Source organism: Euprymna scolopes, chromosome 40, assembly GCF_053919585.1.
Source record: "Euprymna scolopes isolate OS-2025 chromosome 40, ASM5391958v1, whole genome shotgun sequence".
NCBI classification, from domain to species: domain Eukaryota; kingdom Metazoa; phylum Mollusca; class Cephalopoda; order Sepiida; family Sepiolidae; genus Euprymna; species Euprymna scolopes.
The window spans coordinates 72,001,042-72,017,101 of NC_136521.1; the positions used below are offsets into that span (position 1 = coordinate 72,001,042).

At 36.0% G+C, this 16,060-nt stretch overlaps 1 protein-coding gene across 2 annotated transcripts in view; it reads right to left on the minus strand.

Annotated features, from left to right (window-relative positions):
- Positions 1-4,876: 4,876 nt before the first annotated feature.
- LOC145265643 (uncharacterized) overlaps positions 4,877-16,060 on the minus strand; it is an 86,954-nt gene continuing 75,770 nt past the window's right edge. Inside the window, exon 2 of one of the 2 annotated variants that reach the window (XM_080121710.1) lies at positions 4,877-6,749. In XM_080121710.1, coding sequence (XP_079977836.1) covers positions 5,154-6,749 — 1,596 coding nt within the window. In that variant the 3' untranslated portion in view covers positions 4,877-5,153. The remainder of the gene's footprint in view (positions 6,750-16,060) is intronic. The other variant, XM_080121711.1, reaches the window with a different exon arrangement.

Consider the following 16,060-nt stretch of genomic DNA (forward strand, 5'->3'; position numbering starts at 1 on the left):
CATTTTAAACGTAATGTTTTCTTTTGGTTTTTGAGCACAAAAATAACCATAATACTTGACTTTTATTTTTAAACTTTAATTAAAGTATGATATTGCTTTCTTGTTTTAAATATTTCAAAAATAACTTTGAATAGTAAAATCGATTAGTATTAGATTTAGAGAATTACTAAAAATGTTAGTCAACACTATTTCAACTTCATCACATTACATTCATTTCTCAAACAAAAGGACCATTAATTTAATTTAATAAATAAATAAAAACATGGTTGTTGTCCATGTAAGTTAAATACGATTCAAAATGACTTCTTATTGTTTACAAACAATCATGGTGATCATTTAGCGAGAAACAAAGTGTAATATTTATTCTGATGCTACTCAACCTATTCTGTCCTCGGTCAGAGAAAGAGAAGTATTTTTAGAGTGAGGCAACTATTATTTTTGTTTCAATCCAAATCCTTTTTGGGGAGCTTGATTTTCCCTAAATAAAAAAAAACAACAACCTTGTGTCTAACTTGTTCTCGTGGGGAAACAAACAAATAGAAACAAGCCTGATGATTCTTTTTTGTTATTAAATTAAATTAAACGTATTTTTTTTAGTCAGAAAATAAGTCGGCTATTTCGGAATGGCCATTGTAGTTATGGACGCAGTGTTCAAAAATGTTATATTAACTGGCCAAAATTGAGATCGGCAGAAAAGGCGGCTGGCTAGCGTGTTAGAGAGATCAGCTTCCATCAACTCTCGTGCACTCGCCACTCTTTCTCACTACTGAATGAAATAAACATATACAACTATATCATTCAAACACCACCGTGTTTGAATATATGGTTAAGTGTTAGTTTTATTCATTTAGAACTGCTTTAAAGCTTCACCGCTCACTCATTTTTATCTTCTCAGCTATATTCTGAAAAAAAATTTTTCAATTTTTGTTCATTAAAACAAAAGTTATAATCAAATTACTGGTGTTTAAAAGTCCTCAGAATTAGTAAGGAACGTGAGAGACGGTTTCTTGTGATTGGCTCTTGATTACCATAGCAACTTCTTCAACATTGACGTTTTATAGACGATTTATTGTGATTAGCTGCTGGTTACTATAGCAACTTTTTCGTTGTAGACACCTTCATAAATCATAGCGAGGGTATCGCTCACATGCCATCTTATTTGGGTTATATAGGCAGATTTAGCAAAGTGATGCTCTTTGCCGTGATAGGGGTGGTAATATTTCGCTTACGACATCACCCGTTAATTCTGTTTCTTTCTTTTTTGTCCCTTTTTTCTGTTTATTTACTTAATCACATATTTTATTTGATTTTTTTATTTAGTCAATTTAAGAAGTTGGTAATAATTTTTTTATGGTTTGTTGACTATGCGTATGATATTGAATGCAAAAAAGAAAATATTATTTTAAAGCACAGCCTGGAAAAATCATGGATTACATAGAAAAATGCGAACATGAAAAGTAATATGGTTAATATTAAGCTTAGAAAAGTAAAAGGACTAGTTGATAAAACTGGAAAATAAAAACAAGATATTTTAGTAAAAAATGCAATAATTTTATAAGTTAAAATATTTTAGCATTAATATATAATTTTAAAATAAATTAAAAAAAATCTTAATGCTGCAATATTTTAAATTATAAAATTATTGCATTTTTTACTAAAATATCTTGTCTTTTTCTTTTCCAGTTTTAACAACTAGTCTTTTTGCTTACTAAACTTAATCTTATCCATATTACTTTTCATGCTCGCATTTTTCTATGTAATACATAGATGTTTGCTGTCATTCATTTGAGTACAACTGCAATATACAATAATAATCGGTAGATTAAAACCTGAAAAATAATTTCTTTAAGTGAAATAGTAAATAAAAATATTAATATTGGAAGTTGCTATGTTTGTTGTTTACAATTAACTAGACAACACTGCTCTTAGGCTTATGTTGCCATCTTAGTCACAACACGTGAGACGATCGAACGTCTTGTATAAGATATTCTCTTTCTTTCTCTATTTATTTACTCTTTTTAATGGAAATCGCTCCAGACAAGGCATGAAGCCACTTGATGTAAGGAGCTAAAAAAACTCACTTCAAAGTAAAAAAAAAAAAAAAAAAATAGCAAACGGTAATTATTAGATGGATTTATTCTGAGCCAGAAAATAACAACTCTTTCCCCCTTGTCAGAAACATTACTCATGGAATGTGAGAATTAAAGGACAAAATAAGGAATGCGAAAGTTAAGAGGTTGACGAAAGTAAACCCAAGATCCACTTTCTATTCTCCTAACAACAACCAAATGGGAGCAAAATAAGCATAAAAGCAGGGTTATCTACTTAATCATAGACAGCAACATAACCGATTCCAATATGAATTGATTTCAAAATGGCTAACTTGTTTCTTGACAAATTGTGCGACACTTATTTGAAATTGCTTTTTTTTAACTTTCAATTAGCGATTAAAAAATAAGTCCTGGCTTGAATTAAAGTCAAGTATTGCAGTTCTTTTGTTTCTTTAGAAGTATTAATTTACAAAACAGTAATAACAAAGGAAAAAGAGAAAATAAGTTAACAGAGAAAAACAGACCCTTCACCTCCCCAGCACCAATAAGACAATTTGGAGGCACAGTCTTCATGAGCTCTCTGCAGAAGTCGGACACGCTTCACAAAAACAAAACAAAACAAAAAGGTACAAAAAACACAAAAAACAAAGCAAAAAAATCACCAATATAATAATATTAATAATAATAATAATAATAATAATAATAATAATAATAATAATAATAATAATAATAATAATAATAATAATAATAATAATAGGTTGAATGGTTGTCATATTGCCGGATGTGAAAGTGAGGACGAGCTGCTACTTTCCTATAAAATACTCCAAAAGCATTCTCAAATCTATAGTTTCTGTCAATTTAGTCCTACTCCTGGCCATCTCGTGTGGCTTAATCACTAAGACGTGAGGGCCTGTTTTACTGACAGAAGAGAGTGCATCAGGCAAGTAACTGGCGCCTTATACCAGTAGCTCTGAGTAGATGATGCTTGACAGTTTAGTAAGACCGACCATCTAGGAGAAATAAAATTTTGATTTCAAACCACTACTGTCTAGAGATGGTGTCTCAAAAAAAAAAAAAAAAAAAACCAACAAAATACAAACAACAACAAAAAAAAACAAGAAAAAAAAAACACCGGTAGTCGTGTAACCTAAAATTCAGTAAACTTCTTATGAATGAAATTTTAAATGGGACTGGACACAAAGTGAAGGGCCTATGCCTGGCAGGTGTATCTTGACACAGCAGCGAGAACCTAATCATAATTCTGCAACTGCTAGAATGAAATAGAGTAAAAAGATTAACAAGGTAATCATGAAGTTCTTCCTTACGATGAAAATGGAAAGCCTATTAGGCGATACAGACAATGTAGGTTTCAAGAATGGAGAGAATGAGGAACGTTTGAATCAACTGAACAGTTCGTATGGGATCAGGCAAAAGCAATATGGAAAATGGATGATTATCAGAACTGGAATTCAAGGCCATAAAAAAGCCAGGAGAACGCAGAAGTAAAGGAGAATGACACGACAAACAAAAGACGTATGTAGATTAATGAGGGAAAGGCAGAGAATTAAGTGGAATATGTAGCTGAAGCGGTAGGAAATAGATAGGAAACAAGGGATAAGGTAATTGGTAATGATGGAGTAACTGATGATGAGGTAGTTGAAAAAATGATGTAACTAGAGAGATTGTTGAAAGACTAAAAGAAATTATAGTAGAAGGAAAGAGATATGTTCAAGAAATTAGATAGAAAAACTCTGAAAGTTCAGGTAGACAAAGTAAATGAAGCAATGAAGTCTGTGAAATGCAGGATCATCGGTAAGGTAAAATCATTATAAGCTAAGTTCTGTAAACTAGTGCTAGTCCTGACACCACAAACTATCCTTTACACTGCCAGAAGAGGATAGATAACAGTTGTTTTAGGATCATTATAATGTACGAAAGTTAATGCTGGACCCCCCCACCCTCAGTCCCCATTCACTTGTCTTCAGCATAATAACAGCGCAATGATCAGATGAATATACAATGTTGAGTTGGATCAGATCAAGTATATTTGCTATATTTTACCGGCGAGGCTGAATATACCAAAGTTCGATAAGCTCTTAACGATCAGTTGGCTCTGACTGTTTAGACACATTGAGAGGCGATTTTTGAATGAAAAAAAATGCAGAGATCTTAAGGTCGACGACCTGATGGAAATCGGAGGAACTATGAAAACTTGGACGCAAGTCATTAATAAGAATCTTAGGCAATGAAATTTGAATGGAATCAATCCTCAAGACCGTCAAGCTTGATGATTAGGATTGCAGGCTGCCAGAAAACGTCAGAACCCTGACCAATGGCAATGAGCTAATAAAATAGACGACAATGATGATGATTTTGAACTTGTGTGTTTAAAGAATATTAAATAAATGTTTTGAATAGCTTCTCTAAAAAATGCACCTTGAGATGAAAGAAATACAAAGACCTTAAGGTGGAAAACAGGAGGAAATGAAGAAATACGATTAAACATGGATAGAAATCATTAACAAAGATCTTAGATAATGTAATTTGAACGAAATCAATCGCCAAGACTGTCAAGCTTGGGGGCTGGGATTGCATTATGCCAGGAAATGTCAGATATCTGGCCAAGGAAAATAAGACAATAAAATTAATGCTACTGGTTATTATTATTATTATTATTATTATTATTATTATTATTATTATTATTATTATTATTATTATTATTATTATTGTGGACTTGTGTGCCTAATGGATAGTAAAATAAATAAATATTTTGAAAAGATTCTATAAAAAATTCTGCGTGATTATTGGTCTGAATTGCCGCCACATTTTTGTCTACTTTTCATTGTTATTTTTATATCCCTTTTCATTGCCACGACATATTTCTTCTATTCACTTCCGATTGAAGACAGTTTCAACAATTCAGTTTGTGCGCATAATTCTGACCTCGATATTTCTTCGAAGTTCTTGCTCTTCTACTCCCCACCACCACATTTTTATAGTCACAATAATAAGATTTGTTCGTGCGCTAGTGACTTTCACCGACTAATAAAATAAGTAATTTTTTCAATGAAAAACAGTGTTTTACAAACAAGGTTTAAAACTTTACTGAGGTACGGCTGTGACTGTATACTGAGCATTCTGTGTATACGTCACACACGGTGTGTATTGTTGTAGAGGGAAAGTCTGTACAGGGGTCGTTGCAAGAGGACCCATATTTCCCACAGAAGCAGGGTTTGCCAAAAATGTCTGGGTTGGAGCCATACCTGGCGGAAAGACCGCTGAATAGGTTTGCTGTCCAGTTGTATATGATGTACTCGGAGACGCGGCTGGTTGAAGTTGAGTCGGTTGCAATGGGGTGCCCTGAGCTGGGAAATAGATAGGTGTTTGTTGTAAGTGAGGCGAGGTTATCGAGGCTGGATGGTGGGAGGGATTCTGTTGGAGGTTTGACATATACCCACCTGTAGGGCTGCTAGTTGCTGGCAAGTGTAAACAACACGCATTTCCAGCTGCATTCGTCCCAGTGGCAGAACCAGGAGTGTTGGGATTGCAAGCAGAACTGTAGATGTGCAGAGTATACATAGGCGGAACCTGTTGGGATAGGGACTGCGTGATATCACCCATTGGGTCGTTATTATTTCCACCTCCACTGAAAGTGTTTAAGGCAGAATTGGTTGATGGATTGATTGCTAAAGCTTGTATGTCTTTTCGTTCCATTAAACAGTCAGAACTACATAGTCTGGAAGGGTTATAGCTGAAATTTGGTATAAAGCATTGCCCATCTGGATTAAATGCTGTTGGTGGAGCTGTACTGAAATGGTCAACCTGGTCACCATGTTGGCGGAGGATTATCGGTCTTCCCTCACAACGCGCCTTTTCAGCGTTTGTCTCGGCCAACATTAATTGAAAACGCGGAGGGATATCTTTAATCGGTTTTATGAGCTTATGGCTGCCATACCAGTAGAATTTTCGACGGTTTCGTTTTTCTATATCCTTCTGGTCCCCAACAGAGTCATCTGCCGGTGATGTATGTTGGTCCCTTAGAACTCCTGGATTTGATCTCTGACTTGGAGGGTCTGTTGTCGTTGAGGTTAACTTTGGGGAAGAAGTTGCTGAAAAACTGACCACCGATAGCGACACTGAAGAATCAGTAATCAGTGTTTGTCCTTTGCCATCTTTGTCGAACTCGTGTTGCGATTTCTCCGCCGTGAGTGCAGAGATAGTCCGACTTTGTCCCTGGGCGACACTGATCGTTGTAAATGTCTTGGACGACGCCATAGTCACTGCTGAAGCCAATGCCGATGCAGTGTTATCTTTGGCTTGTTCAGCATGTTTCGTTGTCGACAGAATGGGCACAGAAGATGCGGGCGAGAGAACATTTTCTTTCAGTGCCATAGATCTGTCTTTTGGGTCATTTTGAGGGTTTCTTGGGAGGAGAGGTGGTAACGGTGGACAGTATGATGACGTGGCTGATGGACCAATTTTGGGTAGTGGAAGTTTTGACCGGTCAAAAGGTGGTTTTAGTGAGTTCTGGTAGGGACTGACTCGTGGAAGCATAGTAGAGTGACTGGATGTTTTAATGAAGGTCTCGTTGAGGGCAGCGCGGAAAGTGCAGCCTGGAGTTGCTTGGAACATCTGGGAGTGTCGAGCAAGAGCCTTCTCTTTCGTCTCTGATTGGGTTAATTTCATCACACGGCAATACTGAAATATATATATATAATATATATATATAAACATTTTATCATTTATACATGGTGAAACAAAACATTATACACATATATACACAAGAAAATATAAATGATGAAAAATGAAAATCTACAAAATTGGTTGGATCATCAAATGTTCAAAACAAGGGATGTATCCTTTATCCATGGTGTTCCGAAAATATATACTTTTCTCTTCAAAGGAAATGAGTAACAAATTATATTACAAAGAAATTTAAAAACTATATAGTTTAGCATTACTAATATCATGCAAAAGAAAATTATATAGGCCGTTCACAAGAAACGCAATCCACAGAAACAGCCCTATTGTTAACAATACAGAAGTATACCTATCTTCTTTATTCTTACTTATAAATTTCAATACTAATTTGTGACCTCTAAAGAGTTTGAATCCTTGAAGTACTAACTAAATTCATACATTATTGAGTTAGAACTTGTATAACACCATTTTATTGCTGGGCAATTAATAAAATACCAAAGAAGGCCTATATTCATTATTCATGAACGATACGCAAGGGGTATAACCCATAAACCTCGCTTCCTAGTCCAGTAATTTTCGCTTCTCTTATTTTGTTCTCTGGTCCTCACATGAGAGATGTTTCTGACAAAGAAGAATTTATGCTTGCTGGATCGGAATCTGTTCCTTTAATACTTATCGTTGACTAATTTTTAACTTTAAAGTAGTGTTTTTTAGCTCCTTACATCGAATGGCTTCATGTCTGGTCTGAAACGATTTCCATAAAAATAACAGGAAATAGAAAGAGGGGATTATAGTTGTTATCATATATCTATTTCTGATATTATAAAAAAAGCAATTAATAAATTTACGGCTTTCTTGCAATTCTGATTAAAATACCAATTCCCTCATAATCAAATGTTTGACACAATTGAGATAATATTTTATTCAAAGTGACTACAGTCACTCATCAAGCGAGACATCAGACGTATCGATATGAAAAGGCGCATAAACATAACGCAAGTAGAAAAAGACAAACCACTGATCATTACAACAATAACCAAACATCATGAAGTATGGAATAAAATAGCCAAGCTGTTTATACATAATCAAGTAAAATTCAAGCATTTTTCTTTCGTTTCATTAAGCCGTTACAACTCGAAACCGATGTCATGCTCTGATCTTTTGTAACACTATTAATAATAATAAATAATAAATATTATGTCTTAATAATAATAATAATAATAATAATAAATATTATATCTTGATTATTGAATAAATGAATAATTCAGGAAACAGACTTCGCGTGACGGACCAATTCCCAAACTGCTCTTTTGGTGAATTCATTCGGGTCTTTAATTTGACTTCAACGAGGATATAAATAATCCAACTTAGCTACCACCAGACCCTGACTTTAATACGGTATACATGCATGAACTTTTCTACTTGAGCAGTTCTTCCAACCTTTTGTCTTCGTTCACACTCATAGACTTATTCTACTACTAATCCTCTCATTTTTTACACCCCACTCTTAGTAATGGAAATAATCAATAAAGTTGTTTTTAATGTTAGAATGAAACCTTTTCTTTCTATTCTACATTTTGACGATCCCAACCTGATACGAACATGCAACATTAAATGAACGTTCGTCGTCACTTATTCTACATTTTGCTTGTTAAGAGAGTAAACCTTAGCATCATGAGTTATCCCCCTTTGGTTTGAGGACTCTCCACTTAAGGAGTCATGTTTCTTTCTTTCCGGTGTTAACCTTCTTAAAATAAAGACGTTGATAATCCGTCTCCGCGCGTGGACCTTCCTTCTTTTACTGATATTGACCGCCACATACATTTAACATGTCTCATTTAACATATCTCATTTAACAGGTTATGGGCACAGCCTATATGTTTGATGGCGATGAAAGTGCATTATGACATGTTCGAAATTAAATTTATGGGACACCTTCACAGGCTAAAATTAAAAGCCGAGTTAAAAAAGGAAGATGATGAAATTGACCCACAGAGAAATGAGGATATATTCGCGGAACTTATCCAAGTTCTAGATGATAGAAGTTTGGCATTAATCATGTGAGACGCGAAAGATGACGGAAGGAAAGCTTTAAAAAATATAAGAGAACATTATTTGTCCCAAGGCAAACCAAAAATCATTGCCTTGTATACCGAACTGTCTACCCTCCAAAAACACGAGGACGAAGATGTTACCGGCTACGTTATACGTGCTGAAAAAGCTATAGCTGCTTTACGAAATGGTGGAGGGACAATTTCAGACGCATTGGTGACAGCTATGTTACTCAAGGGGTTGCCGTCTACCTTCAACACATTAAAAGCCATAGTTTCCCAAAGAGATGCACCACAAAATTTGATGGAATTCAAGGCATCACTACGATCATATGAAGAAAACACGAAACCCAAAATGGAAGACGCCATCATGAAGACAGCAAATAAAAAAGAACCCCCCCCCCACGTGTTTTCGGTACAACAAATATGGCCACTTCGCAAAAAACTATAACAAAGACAGGTGGTGTAAATTTTGCGAAGTAATAATTCATGATACAAAATTCCGCAGAAAAAGACAAACTGAAGGAAACAGCTATTCATACTACAAGGTAGGAATAAACCCTCATATTATTTCTGATAACTTTGAACTATTAGTCGATTGTGGGGCTACTGCCCATATTATTAACGATAAAAAAATTGTTATGTTTGAACGTGACTTTAACCCAGAAGAACATTATATTGAGTTTGCTGACGGATCAAAAAAAAAAAAAAAATTAAATTAAAAATAATAATATAGCGTTTATGAAAGGAACGGCAAAAATAACGTTACGCGATATTTATAAAAAGAGACATAATATTTATTTTAAAAATGTTTTATTCGTACCAACATTTACACAACATATTGTAGGTACAAGCCGCCGTAGGGAAAGGCTGCAGCGTAGAATTTGCACAAAACCATACTATGCTAACCACCAAAGATAGTGTTAAATTTAAAATAAAGAAAAGGAGGAAACTTTATTATTTAAATAAATGCATAGCAAATAGTATTAATAACACAAGACGCGACTTGAACACGCGGCACAAAATTTTCGCCCATTGTAATATTTCCGATATTTTGAAAATGCCGGCTATTGTTGAGGGAATGACCATTATTGAAAAAGACTGTGTGAAACTTGTACTCTTGGAAAAATGCAAAAATTGCGATTAAGAAAACCAGACGAAAGGGCCAGGTTTTCATTAGAACTAGTGCATTGTGACTTGGCTGGGAAAATAGGACCTGTTAGTATGAATAGTTACAAGTATGCCATAACATTTACTGACGACTATTCAGGCTATGTGATGGCATATTTCCTCAAGAACAAAAGCAACACAGTCGACGCCACAAAACAATTATTGGCCGATAGTGCTCCTTATGGAAGTGTTAGGAGATTAAGAAGTGATAACGGTTCTGAATTCACATCAAAAGAATTCAAAGCACTTCTTGTTCAATATAAAATCCGACACGAGACCTCAGCCCCCTATTCATCGTACCAAAATGAAACCGCGAAACGAGGATGGAGAACGTTATTTGAAATGTCGAGATGCATGCTAATAAAGTCTCATGTAACTCACGAGCTGTGGCCATATGCTTTTCTGTGTGCTACTTATATTCGAAATATGTGCTATAATCACCGAATAAAACTAACACCTTATGAGGCACTTAAGGGAAGAAAACCAAATGTTAAAAATATGAATATTTTTGGTACATGTTACGCCTATGTGCAAAATAAAACAAAATTAGATCCTCGGGCGGAAAAAAAGGAATTTTTGTAGGATATGGCAAATACAGGCCAGCCTATTTTGTATATTTCAATGAAAAGAAATCTGTAAAAAAATACGATTAGTGACTTTTATAAATGAATTTTACGATGCAAAGGAGACCACTCAGGATAACACAAATCGAAATAAATATACTTTTACAAATGAATTTAACGATGCAAGGGAAACCACTCAAGATATTACAACCCCAAATAAATATATTAATCCAACTTTAATTCCTTCAATAAATCCTAACCATTTCAGTGAACACATAGTCGGTGAGAATAGAACAAACAAACTTCTACGAAGGAGATACAGATAATAGCAACAGTCAAGCTAGCGAACAGACAAGTAACAGAACACATGACAGTTCCGAAAACAAAAATCCAAGGTACCCCTTGAGACAGAGAAAACCACCCACTTATTTAAAAGATTACGTCACTAGCAATAACTTAAGTGATGAAGATGAAGAATATATAAGTTCTTGAGAAAATAAAACTATCCCTGGATCATATCTTGAAGCCATAAATTCACCGGAGATTGATAAATGGAAATTGGCAATGGAGAAGGAGATAAATTCCTTAAAGGAAAACAATACTTTCACTCTGACAACCCTCTCTGAAAAAAAATTTAGTTGAGGGAAAATGGGTGTATAATATAAAAAATGATGACAAAAATAACGAAGATTACAAAGCTAGATATGTTGCTAAGGGGTACAGTCAGATAAAGGACATAGACTACCATGAAACATATGCACCCACCACAAAAATGACCACCATCTGAATTCTAATGCAATTCCTGAACAGAAGTGTGCGTTCTATCCCAACCATTATCAATGGACCAGAGGTTATCTCGTCAGCGTCAGACAAGGCCAAACTATTTGCAAAGAACTTTGCAGCTAATTCTACCCTATGCGACGAAGGCCATCAACTCCCCATATTTCCTCCTATAACACAGAACACGCTAGGTAACATACAAATATCCGTGCATGAGGTCGCCAAGCTAATACAAAACCTAGATTCCAGTAAAGCAACTGGCCCTGATGGCATCCCAATTATAGTGTTAAAAAAGCTTCAACCAGAACTTGCTCCCATACTTACGAAACTATTTAAGCGTTGCCTTAAGGAGAAGTGCTTTCCGACCCCCTGGAAGACCTCATCAGTTTGCCCTGTATTTAAGAATTCAGGTGATAAGTCATCTCCCTCTCAGTACAGACCAATAAGTCTTCTCTGTGTTATGAGTAAGTAGCTGGAATCAATATTAAATAGAGAAATAGTCAACCACCTCAGCAGGAATAACCTTCTTAGTGACACACAATATGGTTTCCGCTCTGCAAGATCTACCGCAGATGTGCTGACGGTTATATCCCACAGGTTTAGTGAATCTCTTGACAAAGGCTTCCTTTCTAGGGCAATTGCTCTTGACATATCAAAGGCCTTTGACAAAGTATGGCATAATACTTCACAAGATTTCCAGCTACGGTATAACTGGAAATGTTTTCTCAGTCATTAAATCATTTCTCTCCGATAGGCTCATAAGAGTAGTGGTAGATGGACAAAAATCGGAGGCCTGCAATATAAATGCTGGAGTCCCTCAGGGGTCAATACTGGGACCAACTCTCTTCCTGATCTACATCAATGACCTCCCTAAACACATACTTAAATCATTCGTTGACATCTATGCTGATGACACGACCATCTACGGCAACACATCAAAGGCTGTAAATGACGAAGTTCTCTCGGATTTGCTCTCCTCTGATCTCGAGCGCGTGGTTCAGTGGGGGAAGATGTGGCTAGTTACCTTTAATGCATCCAAAACCAAACTCCTATCCTTACATCATCAACGCTCTGATCCCCATCTGGCATCAATTGTGATGGATGGCTCTCGTCTGGGTGAGGCCTCGTGTTTTGACAAGCTTCTGGGTTTGACCTTTACTCCTGATCTGAAATGGAACACGTACATCAAGTCTGTTGCCAAGGTCGCTGGAAAGATGGTGGGATTCTTCTACCGCTCCAGAAGATATCTCACTACTGATGCAATTCTCTATCTATATAAAAGCCAAGTACGGCCAAGGATGGAATACTGTTGCCATATCTGGGCAGGAGCTGCCAAAAACAGCCTATCATGCCTTGACAGAGTACAAAATAGACTTCGTGGTTTAGTGGGGGGTGCCCTTTTCTCTACCCTGCAACCCCTCTCCCACAGAAGAGACGTTGCGAGCCTATCCTTGTTTTATCGTTATTTTCATGGCAGGTGCTCGTCTGAACTCCAATCTCTGGTCCCCCCTCGCCAATCTTTCACGAAAAACACCCGTCTAGCTGAATCCACTGTGAAAAATTTTCCCCACTCTATATCTGTGCCTAAATCAAAACGTGGATTTCATGAGCAAAGCTTTTCTTAGAACTGCACGCCTGTGGAACTCTGTTCCGTCTGCCTGCTTCCCTCCGGACTACAACTTGGATGTCTTCAAGTCTAATGTTTACAAATTCCTAATGAACCGCCTCCCTAATTAAACACTTCATAAAATCTCCTCACTAACGTAATGTACTTGCAATAACCCTTATCCCTGAGTGGCTTCCGGGCCTTGATAAGTGGTGATCACTGTGTAAAAAAAAAAAAAAAAGTATGATTTGATAATTCACCAGATGGATGTGAAATCAGCATACTTAAACACCAAAATAGACTGTGATATTTTCATCCAACAACCCGAAGGCAATGCTGGGCTTGTTTGGAAATTAAACAAATCACTATATTGTTTAAAATAGTGCGGTAAAAATTAGAACGACCTACTGAGTAAAGAACTTCTACAAGAAAAATTTAATAAAAGCACTATCGACCCATGCATGTTTGAAAAAGTTCATAAAAATAAATGAATTCTTATTCTCGTAGGGGTTGATGATATATTGATTGCCGTAAATAACTTAGACACAGTAACGCAAGTCAAGACCCTACCCAAACAAAAGTTTGACATGAAAGATTTAGGTCAAATCTCAAGATTTCTTGGTGTGGACTTCATAGTCAAACCAAATGAAATAGAAATGAATCAACGGACATATAATGAGAAAGTATTAGAAAATTTTAATATGCTAGACTGCAAACACAGACTAACACCCCGTGAACAAAAAATAACTTTCTCTAAGGAAGCAAAGTCCTTTGATTCCACAAGGTGCAGAGAGGCTATAGGAAGCCTGGTTTACTTATTTACTTGCACCAGACCCGATATTTCATATGCCGTAAATAAATTATCACAGTACAACCAAACCCCCACAATTGAACACTGGAATGCAGTAAAGCATGTATTCAGGTATCTGAAAGGGACTTAAAATTTTTGTTTATCTTTCAGGAAATGTGGAGGCAGCCTGAAGTTAACAGGATTACCGATTCTGATTGGGGAAGCTCTGAAGACAGAAAAAGTACGCCGAGGTATTGTTTTTTCCCCAAATGAAGAAGGACCTGTTATTGCCTGGAAAAGTAAAAAGCAGTCTAGTGGTGCTCTATCCACATGTAAGGCTGAATATACGGCAATGACACCAGCCATACAGGAAGCACAATACCTACTGCAATTAATAAGCGATATGAACAATACAAAAGAATGGAAGCAAGCAACAATATATTCTGACAACCAGAGCGCAATCTACATCGCAAAAAACTCTATCACTAATCAGCAGGTAAAACACATAGATATAAAATATCACTACATACGGGAAAAAATAAACAATGGTACAATCGAACTGAACTATGTGCCTACCGACAAAAATACGGCAGACTGTTTCACAAAACCCCTGGCAAGGACCCGCATGTACTGTGTAAAATTAAAATTATCAGGATGTAAAGTTTAAGCGGCGGTGTTAAGAGAGTAAACCTTAGCATCATGAGTTATCCCCCTTTGGTTTGAGGACTCTCCCCTTAAGGAGTCATGTTTCTTTCTTTCCAGTGTTAACCTTCTTAAAATAAAGAAGTTGATAACCCGTCTCCGCATGTGGCCCTCCTTTTACTAATATCGACCGCCACGTACATTTAACATTTCTCATTTAACATTGGTGTCCCTTAGAAAACACCATCTTCGACAGCTTTGTTGGTTATCTTGGTTTTTCTTAGGCCCTTTCAAAAATACAAACTTTCAATACCGTTGAGACTTCATAATGCCGTAATGTTTCCTTTTATCAAAAAGTACAACAAACAAACAAAGACGTTTTTACTAGACAATTGTCATCGTAAAAGTAAAGAAACACGTTTTAACAACCGGACATACTTCACTGAAAAGCAAAAACATTTTAACCGGACACTTGTCATTGAAGCAAAGGAACACCTTCACAATGGAGCACACTTTTCACTGAAAAGAAAAAACATTTTTAACCGGACATTTTTCACTAAAAACGTTGAAACATATTTCAACGATACAACTCACTGGAAATGCTGAAACACGTCTCAGCCAGATACGTTTCGCCGAAAAAAAAAAAGAAAAAGAAAAACAAGAACAAAAAACAAATAAAAATATAAGCACCCCCCCAAGGAAAAACAACAAAACAAAACAAGCAAAACAAAACAAAACAAAAAAGCTAATGTTTTCCCCACCGGACGTTTTTAACTGAAAAACAAGAACCTCGATAAAAACCAAAAATACCAGCTTTAAAAGAATAAACACATACTCGCCTATTGGTTGCTGTCAAAATTTCCCTGTGCTAATACAATCTTTTTGCATAAACGCTCACTTCGGACAACAACAATAATAATAATAATAATAATAATAATAATAATAATAATAATAATAATAAATGGCCCAAATTGACACCATTAAACCATAATGTGTAAATATTATCTGTCATAATAAGCACCTTTCTCGTGCCTCGGCAACTAGCCGCACACACATACCAAGAAAAATCATTTAACTGAAAAGCAATTTTTTCTATAAAAAATAACCCTTTACTGAAGATTCGAGTTAACATTGAGGACAAAATAAATTCATCGTTGGCGACAAGCCAGTAGATTAAACCTTTACATAGGGCAATTCAAAAAACATTTATTTTTCACACACACACGCACACACAATCACCGGTAAAATTGTCAATAAATCAACTCGTCAGTGAGAAGCACTAACGTGACCTTAAATTCTACTTGAATAGTTAAAATTTAAAGGAATTTTATACAACAATTATTCAGAAGCAATTTTGAACACATCCATTGCAACATGCCTTGTCTTGACAAAGCGGATTTTACAGAAGTGTCAGAGACGGACAAATTCAAAATCATTACTACTTCACATTTCGTCAACAGACGAAATACTAATTCTGACGTACAAACTTACCATTACCGACGGATACACATGTAGCAGTCGAAATTGCAAGAAGCACAAGCAGGAGGTAATTCTCGCGGCTCAAGATTTTGAAATTAATTTCCTTCCTGGTTTATCCAATCGGAGGCCAGCCCTCAATCATGTGACCGAGTGTATAAACTGTGAAACCCACAGCAGAATCTTTCTATTTTTCTCTGGCTCTTGCTGATAACACACCTCTCCATTGG